This window comes from Paramisgurnus dabryanus, chromosome 20 (genome assembly GCF_030506205.2).
Source record: "Paramisgurnus dabryanus chromosome 20, PD_genome_1.1, whole genome shotgun sequence".
Classification (NCBI taxonomy): domain Eukaryota; kingdom Metazoa; phylum Chordata; class Actinopteri; order Cypriniformes; family Cobitidae; genus Paramisgurnus; species Paramisgurnus dabryanus.
In genome coordinates this window covers 7,737,320-7,763,225 of record NC_133356.1, presented here as the reverse complement: position 1 = coordinate 7,763,225, position 25,906 = coordinate 7,737,320, and the positions used below count along the sequence as shown (strand labels likewise).

At 38.6% G+C, this 25,906-nt stretch overlaps 1 protein-coding gene across 9 annotated transcripts in view; it reads left to right on the top strand.

The window, feature by feature from the left end:
* Window positions 1–25,906, top strand: part of golga4 (golgin A4) — a 62,964-nt gene that overhangs the window by 23,214 nt on the left and 13,844 nt on the right. For 6 of the 9 annotated variants that reach the window (XM_065296194.1, XM_065296192.1, XM_065296188.1 and 3 more), the window contains 10 exons: window positions 4,693–4,892; window positions 8,554–8,637; window positions 13,417–13,564; window positions 13,653–13,831; window positions 16,922–17,020; window positions 17,136–17,291; window positions 17,455–21,491; window positions 21,631–21,752; window positions 22,210–22,340; window positions 22,804–22,890. In XM_065296194.1, the coding sequence (XP_065152266.1) occupies window positions 4,693–4,892; window positions 8,554–8,637; window positions 13,417–13,564; window positions 13,653–13,831; window positions 16,922–17,020; window positions 17,136–17,291; window positions 17,455–21,491; window positions 21,631–21,752; window positions 22,210–22,340; window positions 22,804–22,890 (5,243 nt within the window). The remainder of the gene's footprint in view (window positions 1–4,692; window positions 4,893–8,553; window positions 8,638–13,416; window positions 13,565–13,652; window positions 13,832–16,921; window positions 17,021–17,135; window positions 17,292–17,454; window positions 21,492–21,630; window positions 21,753–22,209; window positions 22,341–22,803; window positions 22,891–25,906) is intronic. The other 3 variants (XM_065296195.1, XM_065296189.1, XM_065296190.1) reach the window with 2 other exon arrangements.

Here is a 25,906-nt window from a genome sequence, read left to right as displayed (position 1 = left end):
ACAAATGAGACCCAGCATTCATGATATGCACGCTCTTAAGGCTGTGCAATTGGGCAATTAGTTGAATTAGTTGAAAGGGGTGTGTTCAAAAAAATAGCAGTGTGGCATTCAATCACTGAGAAATCAATTTTGTGAAGAAACAGGTGTGAATCAGGTGGCCCCTATTTAAGGATGAAGCCAACACTTGTTGAACATGCATTTGAAAGCTGAGGAAAATGGGTCGTTCAAGACATTGTTCAGAAGAACAGCGTACTTTGATTAAAAAGTTGATTGGAGAGGGGAAAACCTATAAAGAGGTGCAAAAAATGATAGGCTGTTCACCTAAAATGATCTCCAATGCCTTAAAATGGAGAGCAAAACCAGAGAGACGTGGAAGAAAACGGAAGACAATCATCAAAATGGATAGAAGAATAACCAGAATGGCAAAGGCTCAGCCAATGATCACCTCCAGGATGATCAAAGACAGTCTGGAGTTACCTGTAAGTACTGTGACAGTTAGAAGACGTCTGTGTGAAGCTAATCTATTTTCAAGAATCCCCCGCAAAGTCCCTCTGTTAAAAAAAAGGCATGTGCAGAAGAGGTTACAATTTGCCAAAGAACACATCAACTGGCCTAAAGAGAAATGGAGGAACATTTTGTGGACTGATGAGAGTAAAATTGTTCTTTTTGGGTCCAAGGGCCACAGGCAGTTTGTGAGACGACCCCCAAACTCTGAATTCAAGCCACAGTACACAGTGAAGACAGTGAAGCATGGAGGTGCAAGCATCATGATATGGGCATGTTTCTCCTACTATGGTGTTGGGCCTATTTATCGCATACTAGGGATCATGGATCAGTTTGCATATGTTAAAATACTTGAAGAGGTCATGTTGCCCTATGCTGAAGAGGACATGCCCTTGAAATGGTTGTTTCAACAAGACAATGACCCAAAACACACTAGTAAACGGGCAAAGTCTTGGTTCCAAACCAACAAAATTAATGTTATGGAGTGGCCAGCCCAATCTCCAGACCTTAATCCAATTGAGAACTTGTGGGGTGATATCAAAAATGCTGTTTCTGAAGCAAAACCAAGAAATGTGAATGAATTGTGGAATGTTGTTAAAGAATCATGGAGTGGAATAACAGCTGAGAGGTGCCACAAGTTGGTTGACTCCATGCCACACAGATGTCAAGCAGTTTTAAAAAACTGTGGTCATACAACTAAATATTAGTTTAGTGATTCACAGGATTGCTAAATCCCAGAAAAAAAAATGTTTGTACAAAATAGTTTTGAGTCAAAGGTAGACACTGCTATTTTTTTGAACACACCCCTTTCAACTAATTGCCCAATTGCACAGCCTTAAGAGCGTGCATATCATGAATGCTGGGTCTTGTTTGTTTTCTGAGAATCTACTGAACCTACTGGTAACTTGTTTGCCACGTAGCAATAAAAAATATACTAAAAACCTTGATTATTCTGGTTAGTCACATTGTACTGCTATTATTTTGAACAAGACTGTACATTAATCACGCACTTCAGTTCACTTCAGGTATAGATGCAATTAAAGTGTTTACATGGCTTCATACTGCGATTAAACATGGCATACGCTACCTGTTTTAATACGATTATACTTGCTGCGATTATGAGCTTAATCGTATTATTTTTATCAAAGTATCGTGTTTATATGAGGTAAAGCATAATCACAATATTGCCCAAATCCTAATATAATCACCTTATGAGGGTGCATGTAAACGTGGTCAATGTTTAAAGTATTACTGCACTTTTATAAAAGAAATCCTTAATTTACTCACCATTTGTTCAGTTGAAAAGAAATCAAGTTTTTTAAGGACCACATTCCAGGATTTTTGTCCATATAGTGGACCTCAATGGTTGCAGATTCAAAGATCCCAACCGAGGCATAAAGATCTTACCTAGTGAAACATTCGTCATTTTTACAAACCACAACTTCTCGTCTTGCACTAGCCATGTGATGTGCCAGCGTGATCTTTCATATTACGCAAGGTCACACGTTACATCTGTGAAACTCACACTTGCAATCTATTTTAAACAATAAACTGAAAATTAATTAGTATCATTCCACATACAACAACTTCAAAACGTTCTCCTTCTCCACATTGGTTAACACTGGAACGGTATTTTTGCATACATCATGTGTAACCTTTCGACGAGATTACGCAATACGCAAGGTCACACTGGTGCATCACAAGGCTAATGCAAGAAAAGTAGTTGTGGTTAAAAAGTACTAATTTTATTTTTATTTTTTTTTGCAAAAATGCTCAGTGCCCAGTTTTTTTGTGATAGTTGCGGGCAAAAATCCTCGTTCTTGCGGCAAATTTTCTTAAAAAATGCGATGGAATATGTGGGATTAGGGATGCTCATATTGACCATTTAACCGTTAATCGAAAATAAAAATTTTGACCGATTTATACTATCATTTAAATGGTATACAGGTAAAAAAAAAATTTTTTCTTTTTTTCTTCTGCATGGTTAAAAGATACTATCATATTAATACTATTTATAGCCTATATTCGTAAACTCAAGGGGCGCGTCGACACGCACAACCACACATGACTGCCTACAGAAATATTTTTTGGGCCAAATGGAGAAAAGCCGCAAAAGCAAAACATATTATTGAAATAGAGATAAAGATAAAGAGATAAAGAACGTGGCCAAAGCAACGCCATGATGTTGCTCCTTGGAGGTGACTACAGCACCCCACGACAAGCCGCTGATTGTCCAGAAGCAGGTTGACATCTATGTGAGAGATGATCCTGCCTCGATATTAATCCTCTTGACTGGTGAAAAGCGAATGAAAGGCCCTTCCCGAAGCTGGCCACTCTAGCGAGACGTTATTTGTGTATTACCGGGACATCTGTGCCATCGGGGAGGGTGTTTTCTGCCATGGGTCTGACTGTCAACAGGCTGCGCTCCAGACTAACCCCACATCATGTAGATACCGGTATGTTACTTTTTTAAATAAAACCTAGAAAAGGTGTGGGTTGAGTTAAGCCTGCTATTTTTATTTTACGAAAAAACTTGGTCTGGCAGGAAAAAAAGCAGTTTTTCAAACAGATTCAGTTTACCTTTTGTCCTCTTAATTTGCTAATGATTTAAGTTAAAATAATATTTAGTGTAGGCCTATTTTGTTTTTTATTATATTATTTTTTCTCTTTTGTCACTTTCAGAAATGCTGTTTTATTTGAATCCAGGTTCTGTTGTTGATCTGTTCTTTATGCTGTGGTTTGCACGTTAAAATAAACGTTTTTTTTTTTAACGGGTCACATACACAACTATTTTATTTTTTATTTAATGCCAATTTAATATTATAATTTTATCAAGTTAACGGTTAATACTTGGATAATGAGTGGCGGTTGGGAAAATTAACCGAAATGAGCATCCCTATGCGGGATATTTATGCAATTTTATGCTATGAAATTGCGGGAACTTGCAAAAACTGCGTGAACTTGCTAAAACTTTTTGCAGCTTTTCAATGATTTTCACGTTGTGTAATTACGTCACTTTCTAACATTCCCATGACAACAGGGGACATGGCTGCTCATGTGTGAAGTAAATGCAAAATTTTTCAACTTTCTGCTAAGATAAATATGCATAGAAAATTCGGGGATCATGAAATCATGCAAGCCCTGCATATTTTGCGATCAGAAATCTGCAGTTTATACGCCGAAAGTGCGGCGTATTTAAAAAATGCCCCCCCCCAGCATAAATATGCAGACTTTGGCTGATTATGCATTGAATTATGCAATCGCATTATTGTGTTTTTTTGAAGGACTGAATGACGATTGTTTTGTTAGATAAGACCCTTATGCCTCGGTTGTGCTTGTTTAAAGCCCTTTGAAGCTGCATTGAAACTGCATCCGTTGAAGTCCACGACATGGAGAAAAATCCTGGAATGTTTTCCTCAAAAAACTTAATTTCTTTTCGACTGAACAATGACAGACATAAACATCTCGGTTGACATGGGGGTGAGCATAGATATGTATAAAGGCTAGATGTCTCGCCCGCGCTGCTGGCCAACTGAGTGGAACGTCGGCATTTTGTCGGCCATCTTACTGTGGTAACTCGGTAACACTCACTCGGTCGCTCACTCGTAGCATTGAGTTTTAACGATGCAGGTACTTTTAAATGACCATAACTTGCTTAATTTTCTACCGATTTTCAAACGGTTTGTTTTGTTATAAATGTCAAAGATGTACCTATGACACTGCATACTTATACTAAAAATAAATAACAAATTCATGAAACTTGTTAAAGCATCCAGAATTATACCCACGTTAATAACGTTTGTAAAAAACTAAATCGTTTAAAAAGTGGTAGAAAATTGAGCAAGTTATTGTCATTTAAAAGTACCTGGACCATTAAACTCAATGCTACGAGTGAGCGAGCTGTCTGAGGTAAGATGGCCGCCAGGTGATGACGTTAGAGACTCTACCGTAAGACATCTAGCCTTTGTACATATCTATGGGGGTGAGTACATTATCAGAATTGTTTTGATAAAAGTGGAGTAATCCTTTAACTCATTTAACTAAGCTTATAGCTCAACATGTAGAGTACTGCATTAACAGTGCAAAGTTTGTGGGTTTGATTAAATGTTTTGCCTCGAGTACACTGTAAGCCACTTTGGATAAATCCATCTGTTAAATGCATAATTTGTGTATCTGTGTGTACACCAGCAGAGGGCAGCAGCGAGCCAGGCAGCAGCGATGTTAATGTTGAGGCTCTTCAAAAGCGAATAAAGAGGCAGGAGAGTCTTCTGCAAAGATGTAAAGATATGATTCGCGCCAGTAAAGAGCGAACGGCACAGCTGGGCAGTGAAAATGAGGTTTTACAGCAGCAGCTGCAGGAGAGACTGCAGGAGCTTGAGAAAGTAAAGGTACATAAACACTTCACACACATTACAGTACATCTCACACGAGATATCAGTTTGGGTTTGCCAAGTTTCAGATTGGCTGGAATTACCAGAGCTGTTTTTATTTGGGAAGGTAATGCTGTTCATGACTTTAGGTGCAAATTTATACTTGTATAGAAGTAATTATTTTAAATCGATTGGGTCGATGGTTTGCACATTGGCGTGATAAATCACAACACTTTGTTGACTCAGCTAAAGGGTGCAACAGCACTGATTTGTTTATCTGTGTTTGCCTGTTATTTATTTATTTGTGTGTATTAAATGAGATGTAACCTGATAGGTAGCAGATTTGATCCCTGTAGGCCTTCATCATTTTGTTTCTGAGCAAAACACTTCACACGGTCTGTCTACTAAGTAAGATGGGGCTGTTGTGTGTGTATGCATTATTGCAAATGGCCCTGTCATATGTGCCCCAGTTATATGAGCGTCATGTGTGTTGGGCGTGTTTTGTATCTTTGTTGAATGGGTTCAGGGTGGATCGCTGTACTGTATATCCTGTGGATATGAAGCACGTGTGCTGTGTGTGGGAACTGCTCACAGCAGGGACAGACAGAGCAGAGGTTAACAGCCCACCCCTCCCCGATTCACGCTGACACGCATTACAGCCCATCCGTAACTACTGTCACACTCGCTCGAAACTAAACCACACCAGCTGAGCCCAGGTGCCGTGACCTCTGGTAGAGGTTTTTGGTTTGCCAGACCACTAAATCATTTCAGATTTACGTTAAACATTCTAGGCTTTCAATCATATAAAGCTTGATTCTTACATTGTTCGCCCATGATAAACCTTCTACCTTGATGCTAAAGCTAGGAACACACCAAACCTACGATTAGCCATGTATTTGGACTTTCTTTAGCCAGTTTAGTCATTTTTGTAGTCTCACAAAGAAATTTTCTCAGCAGAGAGCACAAGTGAACAAGAGATGTAAAGTCACTGATGTGCATCACGCTCACAAACTGAGCGCATAATCAAATGCCAAAATATTGATGATGACTGCTTTATCCGTGTATGTGTGTGCGTCTCTGTGTGTATTGGCCTATATTCAGTCGGAAATGCGATTTGCATGTGTGCGTTTAATCATTTTTATCTTAAGGGGAACTTTCAAGTTTGTTTGAGGTGCTATTTCTAACACCTTTTTAATCGTGCCGTTTTATCTGCAAAGCCTGTGAGTGTAAACCACACTATCTGGACTTTGATCTCATATCTTATGCACTGTAAGAGCTGAGAACTTTCCATTTTGACTGCATTTATTTCACTCATATACTGCTTTGCATATCACACGTGTCACATGTCTTTCCGGGACCTTGCAGATTCCGGCAAATCATTGGCAGTGTGAATGAACAAAAATCAAACGATCCCGGAAAAATCCAGGGTGCATTTTCCATGTATTTTCTGGAATGTCTGTGTGAAAAGGGCTTTATTTTTAGTGCTAAATCCTGGGATCTGCAGCTTTTTTACCCACCTAGTCCTGTGTCAGATTGTACAGAGGAACCGGAAGTGCAGTGACCGCAATGCGGCTGTATAGTGTAGTGAAAGATCTTAGATACTACACATAATTATCTTCTAATGAAAACTAGGATAGGAGATAGAGACTCAAGTAATACATACAGTTATGTTTGCCTTTCAATGTGTCATCCCTTAACATACAACATGCAATGCATTAAATACAAAAGGGGGAATCAGTCTTTATCATTTACCAGTCAAAGTTGTAACTAAGACAAGATGGTTTCTCAAGTTACCTTAATGCCTTGATCTTAATTTCATCCGATGCTACACAGACCAAATAGCGTGTGACATCACTGTACCGCAATTCGAAAACATAACAAGCAGTCTGATCTCACGGTATTTTAATGTCATATTGTGTCTTGAGACTGTGTAATAAATAGTTTTTTATTTTCGATTTTTCGATATTTGATTTTAAACAATTACAAAAAAAACAAAGAAATCGAGGTTAAACTATTTTTGTTCAATAAAAATATAAATCCGATGTCTTTGTAAGGCACTTCTAAAGGCACCACTGCTTTGACACTTTATATACAAAGTGTCACTTGTTTTGACACTTTGATGCTTAATATAAAGGCTAAAGTAATGCATGTCACTAAATAATCGCGATTATGATTTTGTCCATAATTGTGCAGCCCTAATGTTTCTTGATATATGGGTATGGTTTTCTAGCATTCGTAGCAGAAAAACAGAAAAAGCGCATGACTGCATGATCATTTTACCATATTATTTACTGCCATGCAAGCCACAAATGCTTGGGGCTGCAGGAGGCTCACAACCCACGCAATGAGAAACACTGTTGCACTTGACAGGTTAGCTCAATATTTGCTTAATTTTTTACCAAATAGTTTTATTAAACACCAGCATTATCATTATAGCACATTACATAATCTTTTCTCTATAGCTCTTATGCTGCGTTCACACCAAATGCGAATAGAGCATCTGCGTGAATGATTTCAATGTTAAGTCAATGTAAAGACATGTTAAGGGACGTCTGGAGGTCTCGCGGTGCGAACGAGGCATTCAGCGCAGCACGATAGACGCGAATCCGCCTCATGGTGCGAATTGAGCGTTGCCGCGGGAAGCACGCAAGTTGAAAGTCTGAACTTTGGTGGAAAATCGCGCCTCGTTAACCAATCAGGAGCTTGCTGTAGTAGTGACGTGATTACAGGAAGCGAGCAAAGTCGCAGAAGCCCCTCCCATGACGATTTACTGGAATTTCACTCACGGCTTTCATGCGCGAATGAAGCAAGTAACTCAAAGTGTTCAAGCGTCCAACTAAGCACGAATAGGCCGTTTCTACCGCGTTTGGTGTGAATCCAGCATCATGGGTTAGAACATACAAATGCATTTTTTTTGTATTAGTATTATTAGGTTTTAGTAACATTTCACATATTGATAGTAATCAAAATAAACTTATTTTCCAGCAAAAAAAATTTTTTATAAGCTGTTTACGGTGCCAAGAGGTTTGCAAATTGGCAAATGAAGACCTCAGTTGAATATTACAGTTGTGCGTTTATCAGCTATTATCTGATGGCTTTAAACTAAGGATGCACCGATATATCTGCATATAATCGCTATCGAATATCGGTTTGTTTAAAAACAGCCAATGATCAGGTCAGATTATATCCTGAAACAAGGAGGGAAAAGCAAAACTATTGGTATCTATCAGTATCGGTAGATGTCGTTCTCAGCAATCGAATATTGTATCGGCACAGAAATTTTAAATCGGTGCATCCTTACAACACTGCACTGATTTTTGTAACGTGGCATTCATGTTCTTTTTGTTACTCTGAAAACTTTATGGTTGTCCAACTGAAGCATATTTTGTGCTTGGCAGATACGCCACTTGATTAATAATCCATTCAGTCGGATACGCTGATACTGTAAAATGTGTGATGTAGCCAGGCTAGCTGGATATGAAAGAATTTTTAAAAATCTTTTCCCTTGACACTCAGTTGGACTTTTTTCCACATTCTGGAAGTCAAAATTTTTGAATTTCATTTCCAGCTGGTCAGTACGCTTCTTAGATACTCAGTTGCTTGTCCAGGTTGTCTAGACAAGTTGGCTGAATTGTCATAAAGTGATGTATGAAAATGTGTATATGTGTGTGTTTATTAGGAACTTTACACTACAGAGAAAACCAAGCTGATCACACAGCTGGGGGATGCCAAAAACCTCATTGAGCAGCTGGAGCAGGACAAGGTGAGATATTGTAACAGGACACACTTCATTTTACTCCCTGTTTGAGTTCAACTATGCTGAGTGACTGCCGCAGAGCTGTTAATAAGCCAGCACAAATGGAAGATTTCTCCTTCCACAGGACCTCATAGTAAAAGATAAATTATCCCAGAAAGGCTTTTAAAAAGGATTCGAGTTTGAATTTCCTTTAGGCTGCTTACTTTGTCACGGCTAAAAGGTCAGAGCAGATTGCTTTGTTTGTATTATTATTTTATATAGGGATTAGGGGTGACCCCGAATAGTCGAAGATTCGATGCATCGATAGGAGAAGCCTGATTCGACTACCAATCTCACAGTCGAATCGTCGCAGATGTGTTATGAAATGAGGATCATTAAATTTTGGCCGTATGGGTGCACACATTATCTGATTTCACATATAACAGCTTTCTCACAATATATTAATATACAGCATATTATGATAATGCTGCAAATAATATGTGAAGTAGCAGCTTTCAATAAATATTTTTAAAATGCGTTAATAAATCCAACAACCCCTGTGACCGGGCTACACGTCCATAAGAGGTTTTTAATAAACCATTGCCTCTTTGTTTCTACATTTAAAAGACAAAGCTGGCAAATTATATTATGCCTTTCGTTCTTTTAATAATTTCTATATTTTATTTTATTTATAAATCACTTTGGGTTATCTGATTTAACTATTTGGCTTGCGTTTTGTTTCCGTGCACTTGAGGCATTTTGCATATTTGTTCTGCACTTTGTAACTTCTGACCTTATTTTATTTAAAAAAAATTATTTATTATAAAAGTAAATTCTGATCTAATTTAAGAATGTACATTTTGGATAGCTTTTCGTTGTATCGATGTTGCGCTATTGCGTGCTGGCCAGGTGCTCTGCGTCTCATATTTAGGAGTTCATCAAACTAAACATTAAAAACCGGATGTTTTTCGACGAGTATAAGTTTTTAAAATGTATTTAAAACATAGTGGTTATCTTGTCAAAACAGGTAAGCCGTTTTTTTTTTTTTCGGTGATGAAACGGAAACTAGTATCTGCACCGAACCTATTTCTGCCTGACACGAATGTCTTTCTTGTGATTTAATAATATGGTCGGTCGGTGTTCACTTTCAATTTCAAATGATAGCAAAGAGATTCCTGAAATAAATAATATCATACGGTCTTTCTGTATCTAAAGTTAATACAGAGATGATCAAAGTCAAAGCAAGCAAGCGGGTATTTCTGTGCTAAATAATAACACGTAGTGTCTATAAAATCATTAATTTCAGTGTTTTTCTTGTTATAAATTAACATTTAATGAATTGTATATAAAGATTAGTTTTTATCATTTACAGTCACAATCACAAATTATTTGTCATTTCTCATTTGTCGGGTTTTTTTGTGGTCATGACTGCTTTGACGCGCTATCTCCAAATTAAATAAAAACACTTAATTGTAGCCGGAGTTTCCAAGGCAGGATCACCTTTGTTATTTTTTTTTAGGTTTAGTTATTAAAATGTATTTTTGTGTGATGTTCTGTAGATCGTGGCTTTAAAATGTTATGAGGAATAATTAAACAAATGTTGCCTTACATTTGACCTTATTATATATATATATATATATATATATATATATATATATATATATATATATATATATATATATATATATATATATATATATATATATATATATATAAATGCATCGTCAGTTTTGTCTTCGTTTATTACTTGAAAGACAGTTTTGGTCACTTTATCAGAAAGTTGTTTATGTGTGCTGCTTGTGAAAGAAAATAAAAGTTACCAATTTGTACCTGGTCTGGCCCCCTCCCAACCCATGCACACACACATAGATGATTCGACTATCGGTCGACTATGGAAAGATTCGACAATTCTGATTCGAATATGTAAATCCTTAGTCGAGGACACCCCTAATAGGGATATAACAGGGTCAAAACATTTTTTCATTTATGCCAATGGCAAGTGTTTTGAAGTAATTGATTGGTTATTATGTTGGGTGATCATTTCCATAGTCAGATCGTCCTATTTGACAATAGTTTACTTATTTATTTGCTTAAATATTTATAATAAGCCACTGTGTAAATTTATTTTAATGCCAAGCATGGCTAATAATACACGTGTGGCCACAACCAGCACTCCATCTGTGTCCTTTGCAGCAGACAACACAGTTACTTTTTCGAAACCTTCTTAAAGAGAGGAAACTGTTGCTGCAAATCGCCATCAGTAATCCAAGCGTATCATTTACCCCCGCCTGTGCTTAAATAACTTATGTGTGAATAAACACTAACAACCATTGCATGCAACAAAGCTCTCTCAGATGAGAAAAGGCATGTAAATGCGCAGCATTGTCTCAAATGCAGGTTGTGCAGAAATTTGGAATGTAAAACTATAACTGTGCCACATTAATAACATGCATAATGGTCAAACAAGCCAAATTTTGTCATGGCATACGTCTGTGTATTATCATTCTCCAGTTAACACTGTCTATCAGCACAACCCTATTTGGCCATTTCTTCACTGCAAAGACTTTCTTACTTAGTATCTTTAATCTGTTTTCTGTACAAATATCTAAAAATTATTAAGGGACACTGCACTTTTTTTGAAAATATGCTCATTTTCCAACTCTCCTAGAGTTAAACATTCGATTTTACCATTTTGAAATCCATTCAGCTGATCTCCGAGGTCTGCCTGTACCATTTTTAGCATAGCTCAGCAAAATCCATTGAATCTGATTAGACCATTAGCATCACATCAAAAATAACCAAAGAGTTCTCGATTTTTCCTATTAAAAACTTGTCTCTTCTGTAGTTACTTTGTGTACTAAGACCAACGGAGAATTAAAAGTTGCGATTTTCTAGGCTGATATGGCTAGGACCTATACTCTCATTCCTTCCTCTTGGTTACTTTCAATAGCAGGGGACTATTTTCGAGCATTGCTTAACATCATTGCGCCTGCTGCAGCCATGTTACAGCAACAAAGTCCTTAATTATTACGTCAGAATGAGAGTATAGTTCCTAGCCATATCGGTCTAGAAAATCGCAACTTTTAATTTTCTGTCAGTCTTAGTACACGATGTAACTACAGAAGTAGTTAATAGGAAATAGGAAAAATATCAAAACTCTTTGGTTATTTTTGAGCGCAATGCTAATGGTCTAATCGGACTCAATGGATTATGCTAAGCTATGCTAAAAGTGGAACAGCCAGACCCGGAGATCAGCTGAATGGTTTCCAAAAAAAATAGCATATTTTCAAAAAAGTGGAGGGTCTCTTTAAATCAAGATGTTTTTTCTTGATGAGCAAAATGACCTATGAAAATAAGTCTAGTTTATAGACATAAAATATACAATTTAGAGGCTCTAAGCGAACCTGTTCCCTGAACACACTGTAAAACATGCGATCTCTGTAGACAGCCCAGGCTCCACTAACAGCAACAAAAACAAAGTGGTCAAACCTACCATCAGGTAACATAACACACGCATTCCAGCCAATAAACGACAAGAAGGATTTGGAAGTGGGGGTTGGGCGCGTTCATGACTCGTTTAGAAAGCACGAAAGGGAGGGGTAGGAGATAGCTACGCTACGTTTTGTTTGACAACACTTCAAACACCAACAAGAAGTTACGTCACTTGCTTAAAACAAGCAAAAATGTCTGCCAATGGTGTAAGAAAATTTTTCTTGAATTTTTCTTGAAGTATTTAAGAATAAAGTCATTTTTTGCAGTGTTACCGACATGAAATTGTATTTTACATTTATACTAAAAATAACTTAAGACATATGTAGGGCAGCACAATTAATCGAAAAAAAAACAAAAGCCTCAATTACAGCTGTGCGTTTCGGCAGTATGTTTTGGCACCAAATACTTATATAGATTTTAAAATTGATAAAGTGTCCTTTAGCCATTCGTTTTGTATTTTTAACATAACATTTAAACATAACTCACAGAAAGTTATAAAACATTTCAAAACTTCAAAGTAACATATATTAATCGTCAATAATAGTCACAATTACAAGGTGATTGATCTACAATTATGATTTTTGCAATAATCGTGCAGCCCTAGACATAAGAGATAAATGTCTGATGATTCGATTTCCACAAGGACGGTAAGTCTTGGATTTAAATTGTGTGCATCATTTACATACACTAACCAATACATTGCATAAACTTTTCTAAAAATAAAGTACCTGCTGACCTGTGATTCACCCTGTCAAATTCATTTATCCACCAAAGCAAGTTTTTGCAATGCAGAATTTTAATATCAGATGGTGTGCTGGTTTAGTAGTCTATAAGTAGGGTCCTGTTTTGTGTAAAATGTAAAGCACTCTGACTGCTACTGAATTCAGATCAACTCAGTCTTGTTGTGGTTAGCCTTTGACATTCATGCTGCAGGATAGATCACCTCTTGGGTCACTGTATGGAATGTGAAAGAGCAAAAACATACGTCAGAAATGATTAGAGATGCCCTCTTAGATTGAAAGACCAACTGTGAATGGACAGGAAACTGCTGGAGTAAATGTTATGACCACACATGCACTAAAATATTTCAGTGTATTTTGTGGTTAAAACTGACAAAACATATTTCATTGTGTGTTAAAATTGGACCGACATTAGTACATTTATTAAGCAGAGCCTTACACTTTTTCTTTTCACACTCACATGTTGAAAGTCTTTAGCAAACAACTGTCTGACAAATTTGTGGTTGTGGTTTGAGGACATAACCACCTTAAGTAAACTCACCCTCTAATGCTCACTAACGTTATGATATTAAAGGGCATGGTTATTGCTGAAACCAAGCGTCAGATGCATGAGACCCTGGAGATGAAGGAAGAGGAGGTCGCTCAGCTGCGCTCCAGACTCCAGCAGACCATCACGCAGAAAGATGAGCTACAGGAACAGAAGGAGAAGTCGGAGAAAGCAGGTAATCCAGACGCCTCTGTCTCCTATGCTCCTTGCTCTCAGGATCTGTTTTGTGCTAATTTTGAGCTTCGTCTCTGATGTGTCTTTAGCGTTTGAGGAGCTTGAGCGAGCTCTGGGTGTGGCCCAGCGGGCGGAGGAGGCACGTCGTCAACTACAGGTAAACATGGAGGAGCAGATGAAGCAGGTGGAGCAGGCCAGTGAGGAGGAGAGAAAGAATCTACAACAGGAGCTCACCAGGGTCAAACAGGAAGTGGTCACCATTATGAAGGTACATATGCCACATTGATTGTTTTAACAAGAGTACAATTACAAATAACCTATCGCTAAGCCCCGCCCCCCTTAGTTACCACTTTGAACTCGGACAAACAAAAGGTTGCTAGCAGGTTTACAATGGGAGCAGTCAGTTTGAACACTTTGCCACAGGACCGGGTTCCTATGGGTCCTTGAAATCCTTGAAAGTTGTGAATCTGGGGAAAATAATAATAAAAAAATCGATATTCCTTGTGTAGTGTAGGATAATATCATAAAATGTTTAGCCTTTTAAGCACACATGCTAAATTGTTCGCTTTAAATGCATAAATCTTCTGTATGCGAATGTTGATTCATACCAAAATGCTTTTTTGCGTAGTTGTGTTTGACACATGAAAACGTCTCGGGTTACGTATGTAACTGTTGTTCCCTGAGAAGGGAACGAGACACTGCGTCTCTCTTGTCATACTTCCTGCATCCCTGTAACGCCGTCTTTGGCAATATTTCAGATAGCAATATACTTCCTGGCTCCCGCGTCACCCTGTTTTTGTCGTTAAGCCTCACCATTGGTTGAATTCGATATACACATTCAGACGCACTTACCCCTGGAGGCGTCCCTAAAGTGTCACCGCAGTGACGCAGCGCGAGTTCCCTCGAAAGGGAACTGTAACAATGTATCTTAAAAGGTAACACAATGTAACCTTGCTCTCACTTGAAATGTGTCCCCACATTTAGTCTTGAATTTAAGGGTATTGGACCTGGAAAGTCCTTGAAACGTCCTTGAATTTGAAGTTAAGTAAGTTGTGGGAACCCTGCAGGATGTTTTTGATATATTTTGGACCACCTCTCATTGAGGAGCATTCAAGTGACACAAAGGGATATTACTATAAAGACTTTAATATAAAATATGATGGGAAACAAGATTCAATTGGAAGAGAGGGTTTACATATTACAATGCAAGAGGGTGAAGCCTTATTTCACGGTCGTCACGATCGCAGATGACATCAGGATTAACCCTGTTCATGTACTGCAGGGTAAGATTAAATTTATTCACATTTAACCAGTTTAATATGGAGAGGCACTGAACTTTAGGACAAGCAATCTATCTAACTTAACTTACCAGAGGCAGAGGCTGTTTTAGTACATAATGATTGCGATTAAATAAGTTTAGGTGACGTTAGCACAGATAAAAGCATTGTTCCTCCGACTTACCATAGAACAAAAGTATACATCCTTGTTGATCTGGACACTACGTGACATTTTGCTCTGTCTTGTTTGGATTTTGAAAATGGAATAAAAATTGTTATTATTGCCCATCCTCCCAAGATACCTGGGATTAGTGTTATAAGTACCCCAGGCACATTAGAAGTAAATCACCATCATCTGCTGAGGCTTGTATTGTTTCTTTAGAAAGTAATATCGCCATCTTCTGGCGTGGAATACCTAATATAGCTGATTTAGGTGTCTTTGCGGATCCAAGTAATAGTGTTGTTGTGTGTACGTGAAATTTTTCATGAACCCAAAGGAAAAAGTTTTCAGTTTTTCACTTTATTGTTGTCATGTAAACATAGCCTAAAGGTCAGAGAGAGAGAGTAAAAATAGCTGCTTTACTTCGTCCAAAAAGCTTTACAAACATTTTAAGTGGATTAAGTGAAAATTAAACAAATATGACATTTCCCATTAAAATTGTAATGTATTAAGATGTTCTGGAGGACACAGAATGTGTGTTACTGATATAAAATCATCCAATCCATTACTGTGCATGCTTGAGATTTATCAGCTGTATTTACAGGTGTAACTTCTCAACATCAGCATTGTTTGAGAGCAACATCCTGTTATACACATGAAGGCCTTGAGGGGATTTGGTAATTTAAAACACTTGGATCAAGAATGCAGTTATAGGGGGTTTAAGCAATTTTTCTTTGCATTTTGGTACGTTTCCTATGCTCTGTCCTCAGCGTGCTTGAACTGTTAAAATGTTGTGCCTGGAAAAGCTATTAATCCACTTACAGTGTCACATTCATCCAGAGAATTGTCTTCGTGAGAGTTTGAACTTTTGTGACTGCAAAGTTCCCATGCAGGCTCTTTTTTTTATGTATCAACACACTTATGAGTTCCACCTCTGTGCATTTCTGTATGATACATTAAATATACAACAATTGTAAATCAAAATGTACAAAATTTATACCACATTTATAACCGCGTGGTGAGGTAAAGATTCGGTTTGGGCTAAGAAAATTGATTCTGTTTTTTTCATCAGACCCATAATGCAACCCATTATAGAGACACTTGCAGTATGTCTTAGTTTGCATTAGCCAGGTGTTTGGCTTACCAGTAATTCATAGAAGAGATTAAAAATAATAGTATGAATGAAATCTATTCAGTACTAAATTATGTACTACAAGATTCCCTAGAAAAGATTGAAAGCAGTTGGCATTAAGGGGCCATATGCTTTTTATTTACATGTAATTTCCTTCTTTTTAAGCCAGTTTAAATGTTTCAATGTCATCATTTATTTTTACATGGCTCTTTAACGTCCCCTCTCTGACCTTTACAATTTCATTAGTCTGTTTGTACAGGTGTACCTTTATGTAGATGACCTTGAATGATTGTCTAATATCTATACACGTAAAAAGAGTAACCAAGCTTGTCTAGCCCTATATAGTTGCTTCTGCCCAAGACTTCAATAACAGCTTCTTTGCTCTCTGTAATTTTGGCTGGTGGCTCAGTGGGTTGCATTGTAGCCTCACAGCAAGAAGGTCCCTGGTTCGAACCCCATGTATAGGTCAGTTGGCCTTACTGTGTGGAGTTACTGTGTGTACACCGGTTTCCTCCCACATGCCCAAAACATGCAGGTTAGGTAAATTGGACAATGTCAAATTGCCCTTCCCCAACTTTTGGGAATGTATAATTGTGTCTCATCACTTGAAACATTAAATAATGTATACTTCCTAAGCTGTTTGAGCAACAGGGAAGAAAGTTTTGCTTGAGAGTGGCGAATGCTAGAATTTGGTTTTATTTCATGAGAGCAATTGTATATTTTATGGCTCTTTCAAGTTAATAACTCTGGCTTGAAGAGGTGAATATTTTGCCATGATGTTTCTTTCAGAAGTCTTCCGAGGATAGGATAGCAGAAATTGAGCGGTTACACGCAGAAGCTTTAGCAAACAAAGAGCAGGAACTGAGTGCCCAGATCAAACAGGCTGTGGTATGTCCTTCGTGTCTTTGCTAACCAGTGACATCAGTTTGTGTTAACTGCTGCAATTACGATCTATTTAAATGTAGGCGTGTGCTGAGATGCAAATACTTTTTATTTACTGAAGGAGCAGTGTCGAGAAGAACTGTTGCACTCGGCACAGGAAAGAGAGCAGCAGGCATCTCTTGCACTAGAGGAGGCCGAGTTGCAGAAAGGCGCGATTCAAGCTGAGGCGGACAACAAAGCCAAAGAACTGCAGCTTGAGTTGGAGTCTGCCAGAACAGTGAGTTTATCAATGACCTTATCTGGGAATAAATCAACAGGATATTTGTTTTGTAGTTACATGGCCAAATTTAGCTAATGATTTAAAGATCTGCAGAATTAGTGCTTTGTAGGATGTAATTGAAAGCAGTAAATTGTCTTAGCACAGTTCTTTTTTTTCACAGAGAATTCAAGAGCTTGAGAGTTGTATGGGTGACTCTGAAAAGGATGGTGCCCAGTCGGATGAAATCTCGTTGAAGATCGAAGAACTGAAAAAGAAATGTGAGTCTGAAATAGCTGCTTTAAAGGAAAACCACCAGGAAGAGCTGGAAAAGACGAGGACAGAGCAGATAACAGCCCTCAACCAGCAGCATGATGTCACCGTGAAAGAACTGGTAGAGAAACATAAAGCGGAAATTGAAGGCATTTTGAAAGACAAAGAGGAACAGTTTCATTCTCATGTGCAAGATATGAACCAAAAGATGCTGGATAAGCTCAGCGACAAGCAAACAGAGCTGGAGACTCTATCTTCTGAGCTTACTGAGGTACTAAAGAGTAAAGAACAGTTGGAAGAGAGGCTTTCTTTTATGGAAACTGCCAGTGAATCCACAAGAAAGGAGTTTGAGGAGAGGCTCAAGGAAGAACAAGTAAAATTTCAGGCTGAGGTTGAAGCTGCAAAACATCAGAATGAACAATCATACGCAGGGGAGGAAAAAATGCTGAAGGAAGAGATAAACCAGCTGAAGATCCTGTTGGAGGAAAAGGAAAAGGCTCTGGAGGAACATGTTGTCAGGGAAAAGGCTTTACAGGAAGAAGTCAAGCAGGCTGTGGAAGATGGAAGTGCCCAGTTAGAGGAGCTCAGACGTAAGTCACAGTCTGATAAAGAAGCCCTTGATGATGCGAGGTCTCAGATTAGCACACTGACAGAAGATCTACAACAAACTAAGAACCAAATGCAAAGTCTGGAGCAGGCTCTTGAGGCAATGCGTAATGATTGTCAGGAGAAAAATGTGTGCCTTGAACAAAAGACAAATGAACTTCAAGAACTAGAGCATAAGTTAGAGCAAGTTAAAAAAGACCTGTCTGAAAGAGAGAATTCGCATGCAGGAACCTGTAAATCAATGCAGGAGGAGCAGAATAAGTTGAGGAAACAGCTGGATGACCAGAAGAATTCTCACGAGAAAAAACTTGAGAACATTAGGAAAGACATGGATTGCAAGCTGAAATCCCAGGAAAACAAGATGGAGAAATTAAAGCAGAAAGCTATAGAAGCACAGGAAAAGTTGAAGAAAAAGCTACAAGAACATGAGGAGAATGCCAAAACGGAGTTATCCAAAAAAGATCAAGAGTTACAACTAAAAGAGCAACAACTAAAGGAGAAGATCTTGGAGGTGGCGCAAGCAAGCTCCGAAGGCCTCAGCAGTGCCGTCTCTGATTTAGAGGCAAATCACAAGGAGCAGTTGGAGAAGCTTCATGTGACCTATAAGCAAGAGAAGGAAGGCCTTGTTCATCACTGGCAGGAGAAGCTTGTTCAGCATGAGGAGGAAATCCAGGAAAAACACACAGTCGCTTTGCAAGAGAAAACACTAGAGTTGGAAGAAATATCACAGCAGCTTTCAAACAGCAAGGAAGAGAAAGAACAGATCATGAAAGATGCCCAAAACCTCAGAGAGGAGCTTGCCATGAGGGAAACCACTGTGCAGAAACTACAGACAGAGCTCAAGGAGGCAGCAAACAAGCTAGAGAGTCTATCTAAAGGAGAGGATATACTTAAAAAACAAGCCGAAACAATGGAGAAGAATCTAAACCAGGCCTTAAATGAAAGAAACATCCTTCAGGATGAGCTTAGAAAGGCAGAGGAAGCTAGCAAAGAGAGATTACAGGGCTTGTCTGAAGAGTTGATTAACACCCAACAAAAGCTGAGTGTTCTTGAAACTTCCAAGTGTGAGGAGGGTGAAGATCTTCAGAGGGCACTTGCACAAAAAAGCACTGAACTCCAAAATAAAGAAAAGGAATATCAGGCACACATATGCACCATCACAAAGGAGTTAGAGCAGTGTTGTCAAGATGCTCAGGCTAAGTTTGATGGTTTTAGTGAGGAGCTGGGCAAGAATGTTGAGGAAAAAGTCGGGAAGTTGCAACACAGGGTTATGCATCATCAGAAAAGATTTGCAAATCTAGGAAATGTTATTTTGACAAAAACTGACAGAATTCACACTTTAGAGAAAGAACTTCAGCAGACTGTTGAGGAGAACCAGAATCTAAAGAGATTGTCTGATGAGATGACTGTTCAGTTCAATGAAAATTCAGAAAAACTTAAAGCCTTACAAGCAGAAAGGGAGTCTTTGCAAACTGATGCTGAGAATCGCTCCCAGGTACTTTCTGAGAAAGACCTTCGCATCGAGCAGCTTTGTGAAGAAAAGAATCACATATCAGAAAATCTCAAAGCGAATGCTTTGCAAATAAGCAATCTAGAATCTTTTATAAATGACTTAAAGACACAGTTAGCAAATAGCATAACTGAGAAAGACGAAGCCATATCTCTGCTGAATCAGCAGCACAGCGAGGAAAAGGAAAAGCTAGCACGCCAACTGGCAGAGACCGTAGAAAGTTTGGAAAAAGAGAAGAGCGCTCTTCAAGAGCAGGCAGACTCACTCAGGAACAAACTCTCTGAGCTGAAACAGAAGTTCAGACAGAGCCACAGCACTGTTAAGTCACTTCAGGAAAAAATTGCGGACATGGAGAAGCAGATTGGAGAGAAGGATGTGCACCTTCAGAAGCTCACTGCCAGCATTGACAATCAGTCCATGAGTAAGTCAGAGATGGACCAGGCACTTAGTGAAAAAGAGCAGAGGGTTCAGTCACTGACCTCAGAGCTTGAAAGCTGCTCGAAGAAAGTCAGCGAGCTTGAGGAGCAGCTGGAGCTTCGGATGAAAGAGCAGGAGCAACTCGCAGCGGATTTGAAGCAACACCAAAGTATTAGGGAAAACGAAAAGACGGAACTCGTGAAACAACTGCAGGATGCTCAGAACCAAAACTCTCAAAATGGTGCCCTAGTCCAAAAAACTGAGGAAAGTCTGCAGTCATTGAAGACAGAAATCCAAGCTGCCAGGCAGGAACTGGAATCCCAACGAAATGAGTTCGAGAAGGAGAAGGCTGAGATTCTGAGTGCAAAAGAAGAGGCCTTGAGGGTGGCACAAGAAAAGGGGTCCTCTGAGACGGCAGCTAAAATAGCAGAGTTGAAAAAGAAGGCTGAGCAAAAAATTGCCATGATTCGTAAACAGTTGACATCACAAATTGAGGAAAAGGAGAAGGCCATCAGAGATCTTCAGACACAACTAGAAACAGTCAAGCAAACTCAGCTTGAAAAGGAAGAACGTATACAGACTCTGGAGGAGAATGAGAAGAAAGTGGAGGAGACCATTGCAAAATTAAAAGAAGAACATGAACGGTATCTACAGGAAGTACGGCAGAAAGAGACTAAGGACAAGGAGACTTTACTACAGAGCTTAAAAGACACGTATGAAGTGAAGCTCGCTGGGCTTCATAAAGACGTGACTACAAAAGAGGAGGAACGCGCTAGTGCTGCTAAAGAAAAAGTTGAAAGTCTTTTGAGACTTGGAGAGCTCGAGACCAAACTCTCAGAATCTGTTGAGCAGATTACCAACTACCATTGTGAGATTAGTCGTCTTACGGCATCCCTGTTCGAGCAGACGGCACTTGTCCAAGAGCTTCAACAGACCTGTTTGGATCTACAAGGCCAGATTGAAGAGAAACAATCTGAGATAGTTCATGTGTCACAAATGCAAACTACCTGCAGTAGTTTAGGAATAGAGCCTGGAGCGTTACCTGGCAAAGAGGACATGGACACGGTTAAGGACCAAGATGACTGGAGAAGTCAAAAAGACTTGTTGGTGAAGGAGTATGAGGAGAAGCTCCAAGACTTGCAGCAAAAGCTGGAAGAGAAAGAAAATCAGCTACAAGCACAACAGAGTTTACCTCAAGGAAATGGAGAGACAAACCCAGAGTGCCTAATAAACGTTTCAGACACCTCAGAAAATGATCTTAAGCAAAAACTAGCCGAGGCAGAGAACGAAAAACAGAAGCTTCACAAAGACTACACGAGGCTTCAGAAAGATATCCGCTCTCTACGGAAAGAGCACGAGAAGGAGCTGGAATTTCTGAAAAAGGAGATGACTGAGGAAAATGAGAAGAAGCTGAAGTAAGATTTATGTGACATTCTTTTGGGTTTTATTTTAGTAACAGGTGGGGGGGTCATATATGTCGCTCCCTGACATAGATGCATATATTATGGTAAAACACTTTTTCCCAGGGTTCATCTTGCTGTCTTTTTTTGACAGGCTTGAAGTGGAAGATATGGAAATTAAACAGAACTCCGCTCTTAAGCAGTTAATGAGGGAGTTTAACACCCAAATGGCCTTGAAGGAAAAGGAACTAGAAGGCTCAATAAAGGAGACCATTGGTAAGAAGGAATCGTGGTACTTTTCATGGTACTTTCATGTTTTGGGGCACTACCATGATGGATTTTATGGCATATATAAATTACAATTTTATCCAAAGCATCTTGCAGTGCATTACAAAGTGTACATTTTATCAGTATTTGTGTTCCCCGGTATCAAACCCATGACCTTCATGAATGTAATACCATAGTAACATTACTGCAGTAATTTTTGAGGAAAGTCATTTTTTTAAATAAAGCTGAAACTTAAAAATATTTATTTTAAGAATGGCCATGGGAGTCCTTGCACGTGTTTTTTGTTTCATAGTGCTCATTTATTGGCTTCAGAAAATGGAAGATATAAAATCCATCTTTTTTTCACCATGTGCTTTCAATTCTGCCATGTAATTCATCCAGTGTGGAAGTGATGGTGACCCTCTTACCTTCATACTGTACTTTTCTGTCCACCATGTCAACACAGAGAAAGCTCAGGGTGTCGAAACCGAGCTCATAAGCAGCCATCGAGAAGAAGTGAGTCAGCTTCAAAAATTAATCACCCAGAAGGAAGAAGAATTGAACAGTATAGTTCAGCGGTACGAGCAGGTCCTTCAGGTACAGTCCAAATTTATTTGGTGTATTTCATTTTGCCTTACTGGACAAATGAATAGCAGATTCTTTTGCTAAAACAGCTCAATCGCCTAGTAACAAAACCTTTTAATTCTGGTTAAACATTGGAACAGGAACAATTTAGTGATGAGTTTATCATTACAGCAAAATTCCATTAACCCACTTACTTCAGGTTTCAGTTAATAGTTTGTGTAGCATCAGGAAACGATTATCTCAGTCAACTACCACCCCTTGAGGTGTAGTGAATGATAAAGACCTTATGTTGCCTAAATTTAGCTTTACTGTTTTGACACAGAAGTATGCAAACTATTGTTATACAGTATGTTTGTTTTCACAGTTAATGGCTGTAATTCTTTATCCGTATGTTTTAAGACCCAAGTTTATTACCTGAAAATGAATACAGTCTGGCTGCTTTGTGAAATGACCTCAGAGTTTGGTCTTCCTGTAGAGCCGTGAGGAGGAGATGGGTGGCCGGGTATGGGAGGTGCAGAAGGAGTTAGAGGAGCTACAGCAGCGAAGTCTCAGTGGCCCTCAGGTACGAGCCCAAGGTTTATACATCATTTACCACATTGAGCTTTTTATTTATGTATTCAGGCCAGGAGTCAACTAACTATAAGCCTGCCCGGGGCCTGTTTAAGGATGTATTACACACTGTGCACAAACATGATTGTTATACTCCCCAGATAATTGCACTTACATTTTGTTCGATCCGGGCCCGAACATGCTTTTGTCATTAGGATGCAACTGTTTCGAAGTAATCAGGAAGTAAAGCGCTCTTTTTTAAACAACGGAGGCCAAATTTGTAGGTTTTTATTTTGAGTCAGTTGGGACGTGGTGATACAGCCTTTTCACATTCCCAACATATTTGCATAGTCGATCTATCGCTTTTGCCCCTCATACATTTTCACGTAACCGTGCTGCATCATCAGAAGGTTTTTACGGAGCCAAATGATGTAAAATGACTCAGTGTTTTTTTGGGGGGTGGGTTAAGTAGGGCTGTGTTTTTTTTTTTTTTTGGGGGGGGGGTTAAGCCCCTTATGTTTTGTCAAAAGCCCTGGGTAGGGTTGTACCAGTCGTTCTTAAGTTCTTACTTAAACTGGGACGTAAAGTCCAAACTAGAGGCTTAGGCTATGTTTACATTAATGCGTTTATCCTTTAAAATGCGTTACTTTTGCTACGTTTACGCCTTTCATCTACACTACATTACCGTTTTTGACCCTTATAAACGGATTCGTTCGCAAACGCTGAAGACCCTGTTTTAGTTTGAGAACTCAGACGTTGCTCTGAGTGTAAATGAACGTAGACGGAGTCTTATGTAAACGAACAGCTGATGTTAACGTGACAGCACATCATTTTAAAAGTAAAAATTATTTTATTCATGTAAATTTTGGTTTGCAACGGAGGTTTTGCCAAAAATAGTAAACATCTACCAACCAGCTATTATAAACGCTATATCAGATTGTTTTAACATGTATCCTTATAGATAATGTCTGTTTTATATGAATGTTTGAGTGTTGTTGGGTTTAATGTGTTTATGTTTTGTTTAAATTTAGTTAGCTTACGAAAGATAGACTGTAATTTTAAACTCCATATAGGCGTTGTAAAGGCCAATATGAAGGGAGAATTGTAATGGGTCAGACATTATTTTCCAGTTTAATGTAAGTTTTGTTTGCTACTTTAAAATTAATTTCGTTTCAGATAATTTGTCTCTTAATTTTAATCGATGTTTTGTTGATATGTTTTGTGAATATAAATTAATAAAAACAATAAACTAATCGTCATTAATATATAATGCTCGTTTAGGCGTTGCGCAGTTAGCTATTTCTGTTTTGCTAGCGGAGGACGTGCAATAAGCATTTCTGGAAGACTAAAGCAATACTTCACCTCTTACTATGTTTGATTGAAGTTTGCATTTGCTGAAATTTATTTTTGCTTCAAGTTCGCTACTGTTTAGTACTGTTCACTTGAATGCTTTCTTTTTAAATCATAAAGACCTCTGTTTAGTTATAAAATCAAAATTAACCTATTAATCATATTAATGTGTTGTAGGGGGGAGCTAGAAAAGTATAAGACTTTCCCAAACACATTTTTATAGGTTCAAAAATAGTGTCTGTTATAGTTGCCAGCAAAGGACCCATGTATGACTTTTTGTCAATATCGCACACCCCTAGGCTGCATAAACGTGCAAAGGTAAGCTATTATTAGAGTAATAAGTTATTTTACACTTTTATGCGCATGCCCAGTTACATGATTGGGCATGTTTCATGCATTTATGGTGGTGTATAGTGTGGATGAAGATTCTTTTTAAAATGCCAGTATACACGAGGATCGTTTTCATTTTAAAATGCCGTTTTAAAACGCAAATGCTCTAATATAAACAGGGCCTTAGTAACTACTAGCTAGTTTATAACTAACTCTGTACTTTATTCGGTTGCACCATTTGTTCTTAAGGCAGAACGTAGCTAGTAGATCGTAAGCTCTCTGTAAAGTAATGCGTTGTTGCATAAAATGACGTCTATTTTTCTTAACCCAATCACAAGCCATCTAATAGGTAAACAAGTTTAATGGTGCAACGCAAAAACATTTAGTAGTGCGTAAGTTGTAACTTAGTGCCCATTTACGTCGTAACTAGGGTACGTTGTAACTTACGCACAGCTGGTGCAACCGGCCCCTGGATCTTTAAGAATTGAAATTTCCCAAATTTTATCGATTTTATTATTTTTACTTTTCATTTGTTTTTCTAGTACGCAAATTCAATCTATTTATGGTAGATCAGGGGTGCCCTATCCTGCTCCTGACGATCGACTGTCCTGCCAAATTCAGCTCCACCCCAAATCAAATGCGCATGTAGCAGCTAATCAAGGTCTTCAGGATCACTTAAAAATTGAAGGCAGGTGTGTTCGTTTAAAGATGGACCTGTACTCTGCAGGATAGGAGTACAGGAGCACGATTGGGCACCCTTGTGGTAGATGGTAGATAGTCAGCCAGACAACATAATATAGACAAAATGCAAAAAAGAAATATTAGGATTAAAAACTAGGAATGCAAAAAAGAACAGACACAAAATGAGGGCTAATCAACAAGCTATATGACAGGCAGAAGTGAGGGGGAAAAGAAAAACATCCAAAAAAAATTAAAGCAGTTTGTACAGGTTTTTCACGCTTTTTCAGTTTTTTGTTCATATTACATTTTAAAGGCGGGGTGCATGATTTTTGAAAAACACTTTGGAAAAGAGAGTCTGGTACCAAAACACTTGTAGCTAATCAGCAGTAAGGGGCATGTCTACTAACAGACATCGTTGACAGGGTTGCGTATATGTGGGGCAGGTCTATCAAAAGAAGGTCCAGATTCTATTGCGGTAGGGGCTTGTTTGTTTAGGTGATCAGCATTGGCTTTCAGAGATCATGCATCCCGCCCTTTAATATCATATAAATAAAAAATTATGGCTTTGTTTGTGGGGTCATGTTGTCAAGGGGCTAAGCCCCCCTATACCATCTGACTCTAGCAATGTCCCTGCTTTGGGTGTCAAACATGCTTGGATGTGGTTTTGT